The sequence below is a fragment of the Zootoca vivipara genome, chromosome 7 (assembly GCF_965207765.1).
Source record: "Zootoca vivipara chromosome 7, rZooViv2.hap1.1, whole genome shotgun sequence".
Lineage (NCBI taxonomy): Eukaryota > Metazoa > Chordata > Lepidosauria > Squamata > Lacertidae > Zootoca > Zootoca vivipara.
In genome coordinates this window covers 40,713,825-40,732,155 of record NC_142590.1, presented here as the reverse complement: position 1 = coordinate 40,732,155, position 18,331 = coordinate 40,713,825, and the positions used below count along the sequence as shown (strand labels likewise).

Genomic DNA, 18,331 nt, shown 5'->3' with positions numbered 1-18,331 from the left:
AGATATACAAGTGTAGCCAATGTACAAAAAACCACCAGTCTCCCCTGAGCAAGTGGAATTATACAAACACATACAGTACTGTAGAAGTATTTTCGTAGAGCTGCAACATATTTGCAACTTTCTGTGCAGTGTTGGAAAAACATTTTCCAAACCTCTTGCGCACAAACTTTGTGTAAAGTGGCTTAGGGCACAAAGGGAAGGTGAGCAGGTTCACTTCTGTCAAGTGGCTTGATGGAAGATTTCCTCTGGGAAACCCATTTGTGCCACCTTGAGTAACATGAGGGAAGAAAGGTGGAATCTAATGTAGCAAATAAAATAAATAAAAGCCTAGCTTTTTCTTTTTTTAAAGACACCCTCTTATTAAAATATGCATTTTCCCCTCCGTGGAGCTGAACTTAATGCAGGACTTTGTTTAATATTAAATGGCCCATACCAAGATAGCAACAATTCTGAGTGGATGCACACTCCACTTTCTGAGTGCATCTTGAAGCTCAGTTAAAACGTCACTTATTTGCAAAACACCAAAAAATGTAGGAGGAGAATTGATGGTGTGTAAGTTGGAATAGGTGGCAGGCTTGTGATATGCAGAATTCCAGAATGAGTTCCGAAGCACATGCCTCTACTGGTGAGTTAGACTGACCAGTTGCCATTACACATTTATTGCTACTTAAGTACATGTAGGAGTATTGCAGAAGATTGCAACAAGCTAGCCCCAAGGACATCAGTTTCTTGAAACATAGTCAGCAAGGGATGTGTGCAAGAAAGCAGGTTTAGGCTCATGCAAAGGTGGATACACATCTGCACTGCAAAAAATCAGAGCCCTCCAAATATTTGAAGGGACCAGGGCATGCTTCCCCCTGGATTTTCCTCCCGGTAGTACCCTGATGCTCCCCACAACCTACTGGGGGGCAGGATGGATGTTGTTGAGAAGTAGCACTGGGAATGGATGGCTGTGAGCAGGCTGGCAATGAGAACACAAGCACTAGACCAGTGATGGCCAAACTTGGCCCTCCAGCTGTTTTGGGATTACAACTCCCATCATCCCTAGCTAACAGGACCAGTGGTCAGGGATTATGGGAATTGTAGTCCCAAAACAGCTGGAGGGCCACGTTTGGCCACCACTGCACTAGACAAATCATCAGTAACAGCCATGGGTGTAGCCGGGGGGCGGGGACCTGCCCCTCTAAATCAATAAAAAATCAATACAAATCTGAGGTTCTGCCCTCCAACAAAAGCCTACATCCCTAACAAAAATCCTGGCTGCACCCATGGTAGCAGCCACTGTCTTAAAAAGGTAAAGGGGACCCCTGACCATTAGGTCCAGTCATGACCGACTGGGGTTGTGGCGCTTATCTCGCTTTACTGGCCGAGCGAGCTGGCGTACAGCTTCCGGGTCATGTGGCCAGCATGACAGAGCTGCTTCTGGCAAACCAGAGCAGCACATGGAAATGCCGTTTACCTTCCCGCTGGAGCAGTACCTGTTTATCTACTTGCACTTTGATGTGCTTTCGAACTGCTAGGTTGGCAGGAGCTGGGACCGAGCAACGGGAGCTCATCCCGTTGCGGGGATTTGAACCACCGACCTTCTGATTGGCAAGCCCTAGGCTCTGTGGTTTAACCCACAGCACCACCCACGTCCCCAGCCACTGTCTTAATTGCCCTTAAAAGCTTTGTTGGGCTCCAGAGGCTCCAGCGTTTTTCTTCTCAGTGCTGTGCCCTTTAAAAATGTATGGGGGGGGGGGAGTAGCCAACTAAGCAGTTGCACTAGTCAGTGTTTTAGCACAGTGGAACTTCCTGCCCTCTTTTTTCTTTGCACACACTGTAAATCTGCTCTGGAGGATTGGGGAAACAGATTTAAGGGATGGAACAGATTTAAGGGGTGCAAGGAAGTTCCACTACATGGCTAAAACTCATTCAACTGGCAGAACTGTTTACTTGTATATGGGCCACATTATTTTAAGGGGGAAGTTGATGTAAGCAAATATCACACTGAACTGTCTAGTTGAGTCTTTGTATGTAAATGTGGATGCATGTTCCTGTCTGTGTCCAGCACACTGAAATGGTGCTTTTATCACAATACTTGTTTGTAAACTGTTTTAAGTAAAAACACATTTAGAAAGGTATGATGCATATTTTATTAGAAATTAAAAGAAGTAGTTGTGCAGAACTAGTGATGTGCAAGTAGAGCTGGACTGCAGCCCAGATCTAACATGCCAAACTGTTGCCTTGATAAAAATTAGAAACAAACCCGAAGTATATGGGAATGCACTATGTTATACTTATACCCTCGTTGTGCCCTCAAAAGTCCCATCAAACACAAGGAAGGCTACACTGTTCATCCCTGGACTACTTAGTGTTTGATCTTTAAAAAGAGACATTCTTTCTCTTAACAAAATAAAAGTAAAATAGAAAAATTCCTTCCAGTAGCACCTTAGAGACCAACTAAGTTTGTCATTGGTATGAGCTTTCGTGTGCATGCACACTTGTAACTATTCTTTCTCTTAGTTATGGAGAGGAATGAAAGAACAATCATGGACTCTTCCAAGACAAAGGTAAATTATATTTTAGTATAAACTTCAGTGTAACTGCAAATTTATTTAATGTTTCTAATGTCACTGAAAAAGTACAATTTATGAAAGCTGTTGTCCTGTTCTGCTACATCTTTTCTTTTTTTAAGGCGGTTCCATAAAAACTCAGCCCCATTCAATGTAAAGAGTGTAGGTGAAGAGAATACAGAGGAGACATTTGGGTTTTGCATAATCTCTAATATCAGTTTAAACATCAATGTAAAAATGAGGAGGTACATCGGAGGCAGCACTCATTGCTGCCAGGGAGCCCCCCCCCCTTTCCCCATCATACTGAATGGGATAATAGACACAGAAAGGAACACTTTCTTACAAGTTTCCATTAATTGACAACAGTAATGCCTTAAGATTTAATACTAATGCATTCAAGACATTAATGATAATCCATTAATATGAGGGACCTGCCAATGTAAAAGTGGAATCAAAGATATGATCCATTGTAACAATGTAACAGTTCGGTGGGGATAACAGCTTGCATATTGAATATAAAGGGCTGGTGAATTGATATCAGCAAAGAAAATGTGACTATTACGGTGGCTTTGAAACAGAGAAAAAATGGGCACATATAAAATTGTCATTAAATACTATTGCTACATGAACAACAAGCAGCATTATGGGCCCATATTTGTGAAGACCTTTGATTACAGAAGTTTGTGTTCCCTAAAAATCCAAATGTTAGGAATAAATCAATCATTAGCAGTATTTTATTTTAATAGGAAGATATGCATTCTTGCAGTCCTCCAAGACAATGCCTCATAGACTCAAAAGTGAACAGCAGGTAGAATTAGTTTTACATGGAGAAAATTACAACCGAATTGGCACAACAGAAGCCTACAGCCAATTTCATGCTGGATGTATACATTCACTAACCAACCAACCAACCAACCAACCACACAGCATAAACATATCCACAAATTCAGATCAAGTTGTGGAAGAGTATAGGAAACTACCTTTAAAACCTTGAACTGCTATTCCTGTCAATCATTTGGGTGCATTTGCAACTTGAGTATGAGATCATGCGAGATGAAAAGAAATACTGTAAGTAAACAAATGTTGATGTTGAGATGGGTAAAACGGACGCATAGGATAAAATAGGTCACAAGAAGATTAAACTACATTTAATAAATTAATAGGGAAGTGAAAATGTGTAGCCAAAATATAAGAAATAAAGCTGAAGAAGATAAAAACAGCACAATGACCTCACAAATGAAACTTATTATATAAGATAAAGGTAATGATCTGGTTTCCACATCACTTTAAACCATACATAAAAATGAACATGCAGTGTGCTGGTGCACAGTACAGTACTGGAAAATTTCTCTCTGCTTCTGCTACACTGCTGGAAAACAAGCCAGAATTTAGAGAGAAACAAACCATGAAGCTAGGTTTGGATGTCACAGCAAGTCACTCTGGCTTGTTTCATAGTGGCACAGCAGCAGCAGGAGCAGGAGAGGAACAGAGCAAGAACTTTTGAGCACCATGCACTAGCATGCTGCATGTTCACATTAAACCTTTAATGTGATGTGCAAACCATGCTAATGCATATCAATATTTCAGCAAGCCCACTCATTAGAAGTATGGTTGACAACAATTTAAATGAACATTTGCAGATGAATGCTAATTAAGGGCACAATTCAGAATCTTCAGAGATTCACAATTCAGAATTCTTCAGAGAGAATTTTGATGCAGAAACAATTGGTAGACCACAGTTCCATTAATTCCATTGGACTGGTTAAGCATGACCTTAACTGTCTCTAATTAAACTGCATGGGACTTTTAACTTTGAGTAGATTTCATTCTTCCTACTTATGTATGGAATTTGTCTTTTACATTTCTTACTTCTGTTTGCAACTTGTATAGCTTTTCAATTAAGGTAAGAAGCTGGATTCTCCCAATACATTCCATATTGTCTAATGTTGAGTTTCATGTACTGTAGGATGGGGGGTGGGCCGTGCGTGAAATAGTTAGTTTGACATGAATACATCACTATATGTCCTGTGTGCATTCACTAACGTAATTGTTTTAGAAGACTCCCCCCTCCACATTTTGCATTTTTGGTAAAAAATAATATATCGGCTTTACTAGCCACCTAATAATCATAGACTAATTTCATATATCCAACTTTCTGAAAAGCGGAACACCACTGACAATGTTTATAAGTTTGTTTCTGATTCATATTATGTTCTGTTTAGTAGCTGATGTTTCTGCGGTGCTCTCGAATGCTATACCCTACACCTAGATTTTTGTAGCTTTTTTTTTAACAAAAAGCTTATAAATTTTTTTTGATACAATGTTAGGCAGCAGGTATAGTTGGGTTGGTTTGTATACTTCAGGCTTCAGAACCAGTTCCCTGGGTACACATTACTCAGGATCAATAATGAAAATGCAATGAGGAAGATTTCTTAATACACTGTAATTTTACTTTTTTATTGTTTGGTGAAATAAACAAGGTGCTTTAAAACAGCAGGGGGGGGGAATACAAACAAGTGCCAGAATGAAAGGAAGCAAAAAGGAAATAAAGGGGCAGAGAGAAGGGTTCCTGTAATTTCTTCTACAATGATGAGCAAAAAATAAAATAAAATGTGTGTTTGCTATTTGAAACACTTTTAGAGACTGGTAGTCAATATCAACTTATTACTGAACTATCAGCTAGATACCAGTTATTTAGTACTGGCCCATTTCTGAACATTATTTAGATATTCACACCATCAGCAGTTCAGCACACTGCAGTGTAATGGAAAGTACTCCCTAAACTGAATTGGAACTGAGATTCAAAAGGGAAAAAAGGTAAATAAATATCTTGCATATATGTCAAACTATATTCTCCAAACAAAACCTTACATCTTATGAAAGGAGTCAGAAAGTACCAACAAAACAAAACAAAAAAAGGTTTCTGCTTTCTACTACTATAATACTGTTAAATCTCCTAGGCTGAAAATGTCCCATGTGTTGATTTTCTGCCTTTTTTAAAAAAATTAGGTGGTAAAGTAGAAATTCAAACACAGGAAGAAAATGCATATGTATGAGAGCACTGGTTCACCGAGATATCAAATATACAGTATTCTAGTGTCAAAAGTACAGGCAGAAATGTCCAAGAATTCTTGGTGAAAAGGGGGTAATTGAGGAGTAAAAATTCTACTTGACAATCACTCACATTTTAACAGTGCATTAATTATAACAAAAGCCAGATGGTAAGTGAGCAACAGAGTCATAGTGTTCAGTGTTTACTGCAGAATATTTCTTTTCTGCTCATTTAAATGAGGTTGGAAACATATACTCATGTATGGAAAACTTTTAAGGAGCTATGTTTATTCTTCCTTCCCGGCTTCTTGAAAGAGGCAGAGTTGTGACATTGATTTTTGAGTTACATGACAGAACACGGTGATTTGGATAAAGCGTTCACCGTGCCTCGTTCATTATCAAAGAATTTCTTAGTCCTCCAATCTGGCTCGATCTATTCTTTTGCCTCTAGGAAAAGTGTTTCTTGAGGGTACAATTTTAATTCCAGTAATGATTTATTTGGATCCAGCTGGCTCACCTGCGAAGACAAAAAAATAACAGGAAAAAAACTGAAAAAACAAGTAAAGGTAGCCGTCATATACATTTTCAAAAGCAGACTGATAACTATTTTAGGGACTTTTTATTTCTTTGCTTATAACATTCAGAAAAATAGGACCAATTCATACATAAGAATATGTATATATTTGCAATGGGCTGCAAGAAAGATGGGTTTATTGTAAGTTGCATTTCGTATCACCTGGCAAAAGGTCTCTTATTTTATTTATTTAGAGAATCTATCAGCATTTGTCAATGCAGATGTTATGTTTATGAGATTATTGGAATCATACAGGTACACAGGACAGAAATGACATGCCTAGCACTTTTTTCTATATAGACCCAAAATATTCACTTAATTTAATTGGTGTTTCAAATATGTAAATGGCTTAGACATCCTCTAATAATTGCAATTTGATTTTGCAGTGCATTGCAGAGAGCGTTTCACCTATGTACAGTAATTGACAAATCCATTTCTACTCACTCCATGCTTAAATTCCATTGACCTTCTTTCCCCAATAGTACTTGGATAGGATTACATTTTCCAAGTTTAAAATCTGGGCTTGAAAAGATATATTACTGGAAACTCTACTGCATAATAGGAGAGTGATTTAATTGTTTATCCACACCTGTGAAACCAGACTGTATGATTTACCAAAAATTGCTATCTAGTGAAACACATACATTAGAAAGGAGCACAGCTCTACTACAATATGCATGGACACTTTTGTGTAGAAGTATACAGTATAACTTCTCAGCAATCACAAATTGAGCTTTTAGGATAGGGCCTCACCTGAAAACATGAAATACATGTTTTGTTAGACCAGATTTCCATTCCCCCCTTTCCCCCTCATATTCTGTATGCAAAACTACTTTTCACTGGCAGGCTGTACATGGGCAGTGAATTGTGGTATGGAATATCTAGCTGCAATCAAAGGCTCAAGCGTGCAACCACATAGGGTGCATTATTGAACAAAGCAAGTTCCAATAGTTGCTGAAGTCCCTCTTTGTGAACAGAAAAAAAATAGTTCCATACCATTGTTACTTGAGTCTTATTCCTAGTGTTCTATCACACCTCAGCCCTCTACTGGTGTTCTAGCTTTGTTTCAACCATTCCATTTTTCTGTGTTTTTAAAAGTGAATTGATTTTATTTTGTTCAGATGGTTAGTATTTTAAATTCTATACTGCTTGTTGCACTTGGCGATGCTCTGCTGATGGAAGGCATCTGTCAGCAGAACAGGGAGGAAGGGAATTTTCTGGGGTTGGGGGACCCTCCGAGGCAGATTTCAGATGGAGTGGTGGTCTTCAGGAGGGGAAGGGAGCACCTAACTTTCTATTCCTCCCTGTTGCATGCCTTTTGTCAGCAGAATGACACCAACTAGATTTCACCACATACATAAATATGTCATAACACCATACCATGAATGCTTGAGATTATAAAATGTTTTAAAAGCCATTAAAAAGGATTTGTGATACAGCATTTTCTACAAAGTATTATTTCCAGAGAACATACCACTTAAAATGAATGGGAAGAAACTATCTTAGAAAATATGTTTTATAAAACTACTGTGACTCTGAATTCTGTTTTGCACTTACAGAAGCCTACTAATGAAGCTTTTTGTTTCATATTTAAAGCCTTTAGCATTTCACTGCTACAGTGCTGAACCATTCTTTGGACAAGAGGTACCGTGCACCTGAGAAAAGCAATTTGCTTTCTCTGTTCAGTTCAAGTCTGTATCTAATTAAATCCACTCACTTTCCAAATCCCATAACCCCTTTATTGCAAAAGCAAGGAAAGGTAAGTAGAGTGAGAATGTCTTCTGTGTATCAGGCGAAAACTGGTTTGAAAAGCAAGGCTGGGTTAATGAACACTATCCTCCAGACTGTAACCAGATGGAAACCTATTATTCACTTGAGTGTAATTAAGGATGCACATCCTAATCGGAACTCTTGGGTTTACAAACTCAAGTTACCCTTAATAACAACTATCAACGATGTCCTTTTCTCAAGTGTTTTCAACTTTGGAGGTTAGCTGAGTACCTGTGCTAAGAGGAGGTTTGCTGCTTTTCACCCTTGATTTCAGTGCGCCTGCTGGTTTTTTAATTCACCTAGGGACTGCAGAGTTTGCAAATGTTTACACCATTACCCAATTAACTAACAATATGGCTCCTACATCTGTCAACAAACAAAGCTGTTGTTGCTTTGTTTTAGCTGCTTGGCATTTTCTGTTCATATGGGTCGCCATTGTACTTAATTATCACGCCAGATCCCGTCTGCAGCATTACTTTGTTATTTGTAGTATGTAAATATGTTGCTTTAGCATGGAAAACAGAAGCTTTATTATCACTCCTCTGACCAAAAGATAGGCTTTAGATGGCAAGCAAAAAACCTGAAAGCAGCAACAACTGAAAGGAGAATTTGAAACAAGTTACCGGTATGCCTGGGCATATTCAGGCAGTACTTTCCTCTTGAAATTGTATGCAGGATGACAGCAAGAACCGTCTTCATGAACATGGTCTTCTTCCCTCCCATGCCCTCTTCACCACTTTCTGATACCGTGTGTGTGTGTGTGTGTGTGTGTGTGTGTGTGTGTGTGTACTTCTGATCTGATGCCCTGCAAAGTTATTTTTACATTCTCTTAGTTCAAATAACAGTTCTCTGTTGGCAAACAAGTAAATCAAACACCATAATTTATCCCACACTTCTAAGTCCTGAAAATTAAGTTCAATACTACCACATTTCTTCTGAAGGCTCAAATATTTACATCAAAAGCCATTTCCTAATATTAGGGACATCTCTAAAATGGCTTTTATTTCTGCCTACAGTTCAACCTCAGTTAGCAGTGAGCCACTGGGATTCATTATTAGCCAATTAGATATGACCACCTGCAGCTTGTCCAAAGACCTCATCTTAGTAGAGTCAACCTTGGGAGAATCATCCTTAAATTTTAAATTTCTCTTATTAGTCTCTGGCTTTCCTAGGGCACTTGAAGGGTTGTCACACATGGTCTTTTCCTCTTCACTGTGGATTTGGCTGTAACCTTCACACTCTCCCTCTTCATCCAAGAAACATTGTTGTATGGGTGTTATATTTAGCTCAGTGACCAGGAATGATGGGGGGTTGTAGTGCAACAACAGCTGGGAACCCCAGTTTGAGAAACATTGAAGCTGATGGTTAAATAGTATTTATATATAAAGAAGAATTACTCAAATAGTAGATATGTAATGTATTCAATAATTTAAGGGTACAATGTACTATCAACTAAAGTAACTAAAATTATCCCGGTTCTTATCATTCCATTGTATCATATATTGTAAGAAGGGGACACAGGTGGCGCTGTGGTCTAAACCACTGAGCCTCTTGGGTTTACTGATTGGAAGGTCGGCAGTTTGAATCCCCATGACAGAGAGAGCTCCTGTTGCTCTGTTCCAGCTTCTGCCAACCTAGCAGTTCGAAAGCATACCAGTGCGAGATGATAAATAGGTACCGTTCTGTCAGAAACGTAAATGGCGTTTCCGTGTGTTCTGGCTTCCGTCACTGTGTTCGGTTGTGCCAGAAGCGGTTTAGTCATGCTGGCCACATGACCCGGAAAGCTGTCTGTGGACAAAAGCCAGCTCCCTTGGCCTGAAGTGAGATGAGCGCTGCACCCCATAGTCACCTTTGACTGGACTTACTGCCCAAGGGTTATTTACCTTTACCGTACCTATATTGTAAGATGCTGGTAAACATTTGCATTGACGGGAAAATCAATAGAGAGAAAGTTCTGAATCATACTAAAACTGCTAGGAGAATAGTTCATCGCCATTGTTGGGCAGATAATAACCAGCAGAATATGGCTCCCTATGTTACAGCTCCATTCCATTTTGAAGCACCATACCTCTGGGTAAAGCTATTTAGGCTACAATGGCTGAAACAGTGATACCATTAGAAGCCAACAGAAAGTCTCTAGTCACTTTCAGTGGATTGTGGACTTTATCCACAGTGTTTTCTTGGGTTGGGGTATTGATTAGGTTTTTAAATATATATATATTAAATTTTTGTATTTTTATTCAGGCTCTTATGATATATATGGAATATATGGAAATTGTTCAATTTGGTTGTGTACTTTTGATGTTTTCTTTATTGTTTATGACTGCTTTTGTTATTTTTGAATTTTTTTTAAAAAAATTGTATGTTTTAAGTCACCTTGAGCATGGTTTTAACTTTGGGAAGGCAGCATACAAATACATGATTGACTGAATGACTGATTGATTTTCTAGGGTTTCTATCAGTATAGTGGTTTTGTATTCCAATACATTTCTTAATAGAGTTCACCCTCTCCAAACCCGTATTTACATATTCAGCTTAGCTGACCCTGCACATAACACCAAATGCTCACACCCTGTACAACAGCAATTTACTGCTTCCTACATACAACTCCTTGTGCACACTGACCCAGGAGAAAAATGTAAAGTGAAATAATGGCAAGCAGCCTAGTCAGGTCATTTAAAGTAATGATAGGAATATACAACTATTGTAAGTCAAACATGAATAACAAGGATCATACGCATTACTTTCGTTCACGCCCTAGAACAGGATTCTGTTCTCAAGCAGGCAAACTTCCTTTGCCATTTACACATGCTTGAATTACTCTGGTGAATCTAGTGGACAAAGAATCCTTTAACTTTCTTTCCTAATCCCCCTTATCAAGGTGTAAGTGCTGTGAAAATCACTTAAATGCACACCTGGTGAAGGACAAAATCTTTTTCAAAATCTGTATTATCTCAGTATGACACAAACGAGAACAGTGAATTCATTTTGTCTGATAAAATAATAATCTCTACATATACTAGGATTCTGTAATTAAGAGCTTCAAACAAGGGTCCAAATAAACACACACTTTGAAGAAGTGCAATTTGATCTGATTCAGCAACACTCATCTGCCAATGGTTTTTATTGGCACTGTGAAATGTCCAATAATAATGGGAAAAGAAATATATAATGTGTACTAATGTGCTGGTCATAATACAACACTTCAAAACAACTGGGTTATTCAAATTGTGTGTGTGTGTGTGTGTGTGTGTGTGTGTGTGTGTGTGTGTGAAATTTAAGACTAGGAATCATGTAAGTCTATGACCAATCATCTATATTTCTTCTAATTAAATAAAAATAAATATTATAATACTTCAATACAGTTACATCTTGAGGAAATTCGATTAAGACAGCCCTTTCTTTAAGGGGAAATATTTACTGTTAGGAAAATCATTACTGTAGTCCGCCCTGGGACCTTAGGGTGAAGGGCAAGTAATAACAATAATAATGGTTCGCAACACTTTGATTTTATATAAAATAGTCTCCAAAGGTTTGTATTGTTTTATATAAGAAAATGTTTTAAAATGTTTTTACACTTTTTTGTTTTATGGTTGTCAACTGTTTTGTTTTATAATTGTACTAGCTGGCCCGGCCACGCGTTGCTGTAGTTCTTTCCTGTGATTCCCCCCCACTCTGTCTGGACACATGACTTGTCCTGCCCCCTCCTTCCCCCACCCCCTGGTTCATCCCTGTGACTGCCCCCACCCTGTCCCGACCCATGAGCTATCAATCCCCCTTCCCCCCCCACCCCCACGGCACATCCATGTGACTGGCCCCACTCTGTCCCGACCCATGAGCTATCGAGCCCCTCCTTCCCCCACCCCCGTCTCTGTTGTCTCCGGGGAGTGTTGGCCCCACCCCTGTTTCTCCATACCTTGGCCCCCACCCTTGGGGAAGGAACTGTCAGCTTTTGGGTTCTATTTCCCAGCATGCACTTTTGTTTGAGCCCTCTGTTGTCCCTGGGAAGTCTTGGCCCCTCCCCCCTGTATCTCCATGCATTGGCTACTGCGCACGCATCGTGAACATATATATATATATATATATATATATATATATATATATATATATATATTTAAAATAAGATCATGAGAAGCAGAAGTTACTATTGTTTAACTTTATTTTTGGGGTTGTCATTTATTTTGGTGGGTATTGTATGATTTGGGCATTGTTTTGTGTTTTGTGGTTTGTTTGTTTTGGTTATTTGGATTTTCTAATTTTGGAGTAGGTGTTTTGAATGTAGGATGTGGTGTTGGTTTGAGGATTTAAACTGGGAGGATTTAAACTGAGAGAAAGTGCATGGTTGTTGTTGTTTTTTAAAGACGCAGAGGCTGGCAATCGGTAGTATAAAGCCTAGGTTAAAAGGGGCACGACTGCCCTTACTTAAAATGGCCGCCGTAGCCTCGCATGTGACACAACGCCCACTAAATTAAAAAGCAAAAACCCCTCGCCATGCCCCCAAGTGCGTGTTGGGGGAAATGATGAACGACTGCCTAATGCTGCCAGGCGTTTATTAATGCAGCTGCCGGGAGAGGCTTTGGGCTTGGGCTTTGGAGCTGGAATGGCCGTTTTGGAGGTCGGCCTACTCTGTCCCAACCCACCCCCCACTGCTTTGGCTGACTCAGGGTCCTCCCCCCCATGGCTATGTGTCCCCCTCCCTTTGTTGTGCCTCACCCCTGCCCCCCCCGCTCGTGAAAGGCCCTATTCTGTTTGTTTTTCCCTGCTTGGCAATGCCTATTGAAAAAGCTGGGCCTTGTTGCTGCAAAATGACTGTTTTCAGTTGGTTGCTGTGGAATTTTGTGATGTCATCTGGCAGTGCAGCTGCTGGAGTCTTCAGAGCTTCTGGTGGTGATGTCTAATTTGGGTGCCACTTTTTGTGTTTAATCATTATTTTAGGTATGAAAGGTGTGGTTTTTTTTGGGAAAAAATTATGACAGATCCCTCCCTAATGGGCATGGAACGTTGTGGCCAAATTGGTTACATTACGGTTCAGCTTACAATACCCCCTCCCCCAACCTGGTGACCACCAAAGATTTTTGACTCACAAATCCCACCAGCCATGGCGAGCATAGCAATGGTCATGGAGATGCTAGCTGTAGTCCTGGAGGCCACCAGGTTGGGGAAGTCTAGTTTACAACAGTGCTACCAGAAGTGAGCTTTTGAAGGAGACAGCTCCAACTGATTTAAAGTCACATTTTGATGTGGGATAAAAATCTATTGAAAATCAGTCCACTAAGACCAGTCAGTCTTGCAAATGTGTGAGCTAAGTTGTGCAAATGTTTTTTTGGCCAAAAATTATAAGCATGGGTCATAGAAAAGGATTTAGGAGGAATAAACAGGTTTCAGGGGAAATTATAGCATATTTGCTCTATTCCTTAGGACACATCCTGAAATTGCTATGCTTAATGGCAACCAGGCGGATTTTTGCTGAATTGGCAAAATGTCCAGGAAAACCTGGATGTATGGCAAGTAGAGCTATTTTTTTAAAATAAAAAATAATAAGCAGGGAAAATAAAAGGAAAGCCCCAAAATGATTTTTTTGGGGGGGGTGTTTCCCCCCAAATCTCAGCAACTTTGTCTGGATTTTCACCTTTGGGAATATGGCAACCCTAATATAAGGAGTGAGGTATAGTGCGAGGAATCTCAGCAAACACATGATGGGCAATAGAGGAGTAAAGCCAGGCTGCCTATTCACACCTATCCTACATACAGTAAATGACATCCAAACATGTGACATAGTCCATAGACTGGAAACCTAGGATGCATGCTCCCCTGCAACACATGGCTGGAACATTTGATTCAATGTATGCAAATAACTTGGTACTACTGTCTTTTATTCACCTAGGCTTGAATAAATTTCTTAAAAGGTTTATAATTTTTAATTTAGGATATTTTAATGCTCGGTGGAATTTCTATTGTGTATTTTAATTATGGATGGATTTTATAGTTGCAAACTACTTAAAGGGCATTTTGGCACATGTAGAAATCTAGAAGAACAGAAGGTTTCCCCTCTATTTTGGGCACTTCTAGAAGGCCTATACCTGTAGATTATGCCTTCTGGATAGTACGGTAGATACCTACAGTATCTCTCAATGGATTTGCACCTGGAAATTGAAACAGGTGGAGAATCTAGTGAAATGTCCTTTATGTGATGGTCCAAGGGAAAATTCCTTTAAACATTTTGTCTAGTTTAACAACCTATTCAGATGAAAAGTTTGTTTTCTGTTACAAGATATTTACCCTTTTGCGACAAATAGAACATTGTAAGCATTAGTGACAAGACAAAATGGGAAGAACCAGAGTAGCCTCATATGAGATGTTGGAGAGATTTAAGAGCCCCCCCCCCCCGTTTCTTGAAAACTGAGACTTTTCATAGTATTTGGAGGAAATATTTAGTAGAATTATACAGTGTTTCAACTTTTATTATCCATCTATTTTATTGTGCATCTTTATGTTTTATCACCCTGAGCTCCTTTGGGAGGAAGCTTGGGATATTAATTTAACCAAAAGAATATGTTTATGTGTTGGAAACTTTACACTGGCACTTCATTTTTACAGTTGTCAAGGACAACAGTTGGCACAATGATTTTGCTGAGGAATGTTGTTAATGACGACGACAACTGTGAATTTTGAGTGCTTCTAAAATGGAATTAGATTTAGTGTAACTTTTTCCTCTGTGGGTTGCTGAAGGTCAGTACACTATGCACTCACTTTATAGGCTTGTGAATTATTTCAGTTTAACAATTAACACATATGCATTGTAAGATGCTAAGAAAATATTTTATTCCCTCAATTTTATGAGCATGAGAATATCTGAAGCCATAAGTGAAAGTACCTGTGCTGAACTATGAAAAAAAGCTATATATGAATGTTTTCAAACCAAACAGAGTTTGAGACACAGAGGACTAAATATAGATTATATGCTATGAAGGGATTGGCCTTTAATTTGAATGCACATTTCTAATTATCAATGTAGGGAAGTGTTTCTAAAACATTTAGAATGGTGAACAGAAGACGTGCAGATGCTACAATATGACTGACTGATATACAGATTAAATCAATAACATGTATATAAAAATGGAGTGGCAATTTACAGATTCTTAAAGAGTTCTGGCAGTGCAAACCCCATCGGAATGAACAGGGCTAGAACTGAAGGATCACTTTGAGGATCAGAGCCTTATTAAGATGCATTTACTTGTCCAATTACCAAAACAGCAGGAGATCATTAAATTTTCTAGTTAGCAGACACAGCAATGTTAATATCTTAATGTTGCCAAGGCTATTTCTTGGCATTTTGCTACTACACTTTCTTTCTTCTAGCAAAAATTCATAAAATAAAAGCTAAGCATGAGAAAAAAATAACACATACTGTACGCACACACCCCAAGATTGTTTAACAGGTGACCCAAAGAGGCAACTTCCCCCAGCACTGTCTGAGAATGATCAGACAACACACTAATCAAATAAAGTTTGAAACCAGTTGAGAGAAAGGACCATAGTGAAAATTGGGGGTGGGTGGAAGAGAGAAGAGACTGGGGGTGCATTTGAACAGAATACTTTCATCTTGTAGACAGCTGTATGTTGTGTTCAACATGTTTAGTTGGTCATTTTCTGAGAAACGAACTGTCAAATTAAGATGCCTACTGAGTATTTAGCACTCAGCTTAGACTATTCAATATTTCTTTTCAGCTCTGGAAGCAATTTAGAAAAAGGTGGCAGGTTGCAATCATATACTCATTGGAACTTACTTCTGTGTAGACATATATTATGAAAAGTGTCAATATAGAAGAGGGAGATTTGTCTTTTTGTCATGTTACTAAAAGTACGTCTGGGATCATTGGTAGTGGGTTCAAGACAGAATAAACTTCCCCCCCATAAATGTCTGGAAATTACTAATGCAAGTTGTTATTCTGGCTACTAACACAGATGGATCTTTTAAAAAGAATTATCAACAAAATTACGGAAGCTAGATTGATGACAATTAGTCATGAAAACAAAACAAAAAACAAATCTCGCATATTCAATAGCAGTAGGCATTTGAATATCAGATATTAGAGACAAGTAACAGCAAATAGTCGTTCCCTTCCATAGGTATCCTGATGGCTACTGTGGATAGTAGACTAGTTCAGCTTCTTGCTTGCAACATCAAGCTCCCCTCTCTAGTGCATAAATTGTACAAAACAACACCAACACCTGCTTCTTACCAAAAACAAAACCAAGGAAATGGAAGAAGGGTGAAGGCGGAAGTGTTTTTAATCCTTAACCTATATTTTATAGTCATGCCATCGCTAGACACAATCTGGCTCCAAACTAGCCTAAATCCTTCTCTTGAGTGGATGAACTATATTATTTCAGTCAAATTAAATTTATTTTAACTACTGTTTTGTAAGGGAGGAAAGAAAGATAGGTACCCCCTTGTTTATTTAAACTGCTGTTGGAATTGACTAATTAAAGGGATTTAAAAAAGCATAATACTCTAAACAGAGCAAACTGGTTCTGAATTATTAAGCAACATTTTAGATGCATTTGAATAACCTTAATTGACTTAACTGCCACCTGATCCTAAGCTACAGCTCAGATAAATAAATGTGAAATACTGTAGATGTCCTAGCTTACTAAGGCTTCCAGATACAGTAAATAAAGAGCTTAAGTCCCCAGTACACAGTCTGTAAAAGACATACTCTTTGATAAATGGAGTTCACTGGTGTACATTTAAGGAGGAAATGCAGGGCAGTAAAAAAAACAGGGTTTAATTTTTATTACAAAGGAAAATTGCAGGTGCAGACTGTTAAGACATGCCAGAGCTCTTGGGAGATTTGAAGGAGCCTTGTCTGTGCTTCAAATGCCATACAAAAACCCAGTGTCATAACCTCTCTTGAGTGGTCAACTCCACCTCTCTTGAGTTGTCACCTTGGCAATAAAAGGATATCATTTCTCATAGACAAAAGAAACAGTCAGACATTATCTTTATTAAGAGCTATCTAAAAGGTCACAAAAAGTGATCAAACTTTCAAGTTTCCTCATAAAGATATTACTGCACTGTTTCTTTTGGATTATTTTTTTAATGGGCCAACATGGCTTTCTACAATTTCCTTCTGCTTTGGAGATCTCCTGCATCATATATGTCTAATTACACTAATATGGAATTGCAGTTCTTCCACTCATTGAAGATCTTTTGACTGACTGACTGGAAGAGGAGGGAAGGCAATTTTGGTTAGCCTGCCATTCACCCTGCAGCCTCCTACGTCACCTTTCACCTTGTCGTAGAGGGCCCAGTCCCTGACCTTCCCTCTGCTAACTGGGGAAGGTCTGCAGGGTGCTTCTACTCTTCACAAAACCAGGGACTTTGAAACAGGTTGTGCAAGACTTTATACTCAAGGTGGTGTACATGGTTCTCCCCTTCCTAAATTAATCCTCGCAACAACCCTGTCGGGTAGGTTAGGCTGAGAGGCAGTGATTGGTCCAAGGTCACCCATTAAGCTAAATGGCAAAGAGGGGATTGGAATGCTGGTCTCCAGGGTTGTCTCAAGCAGGTCGGGCGCCCTGGCGCTGAGGCACGGAGATCGCTCCGGTGCCCCCATAGCACGGCTTCCGTGCGGCTTTGCCACGCAGTGCCCCACCTGCCGGCCTGGAGCCCTGGCGCCCCGCACCACCGGGACTACACCTAGAGCCGGGCCTGCTGGTCTCCTGGGTCCTAGTTCAACACCCTAACCATTACACCACTCTGGTGCTACTCAACACGGAGAGGGTTGAGGACTGAGGGGAGAGCAACATGTACAAGCACATTGGAAGAAGCCTTCCATGCATGCTCCTACCCCCATCCCAACTTTGAGCATACTCATATATAGGTGAATGTTGGAACATGCATCTAGGTGCACTTCTAAGTACGTCTGAGCATTTGAACACATATATTAAATAAGAGTATAGAGCTGTTAAATACCATCTGAAATGAGGACCAGGCAATGTTAAGACTTCTGTGGCAACAAGCACTGAACTCTCCTCTCTTTTCTCTTTCAGATGCTGGCACCAACTTTGAACAATAACAAATGGTAATGGCAAAGTATTACACAGCATTCTAATGCTCTTTAACCTTGTTATACAGTTGCAAACAACTCCAAGTTGTTAATGATTTCAAAATGCAGTTTTAAACATTTATTGTATATTTTTATTGAGTCAGAGAGTAAGGAGGAGTTTGGCTCAACCCTCTACTCCAATGCAGGTAATACCTAGGTGCTATTTTACTGCTATTTTTTATGTCACTGCTATTTTAAAGGCTACAAGTTATATCTAGAATAAGTTAATCTTTGTATTTACTGTAGAAGTTTGTATTTACAGTAGAGTT

At 39.3% G+C, this 18,331-nt stretch overlaps 1 protein-coding gene across 2 annotated transcripts in view; it reads right to left on the bottom strand.

Moving 5' to 3' along the window:
* Nucleotides 1-4,983: 4,983 nt before the first annotated feature.
* FAF1 (Fas associated factor 1) overlaps nt 4,984-18,331 on the bottom strand; it is a 176,685-nt gene continuing 163,337 nt past the window's right edge. For both annotated transcript variants that reach the window (XM_035122849.3, XM_088674070.1), the window contains exon 19: nt 4,984-6,123. In XM_035122849.3, coding sequence (XP_034978740.1) covers nt 6,040-6,123 — 84 coding nt within the window. In that variant the 3' untranslated portion in view covers nt 4,984-6,039. The remainder of the gene's footprint in view (nt 6,124-18,331) is intronic.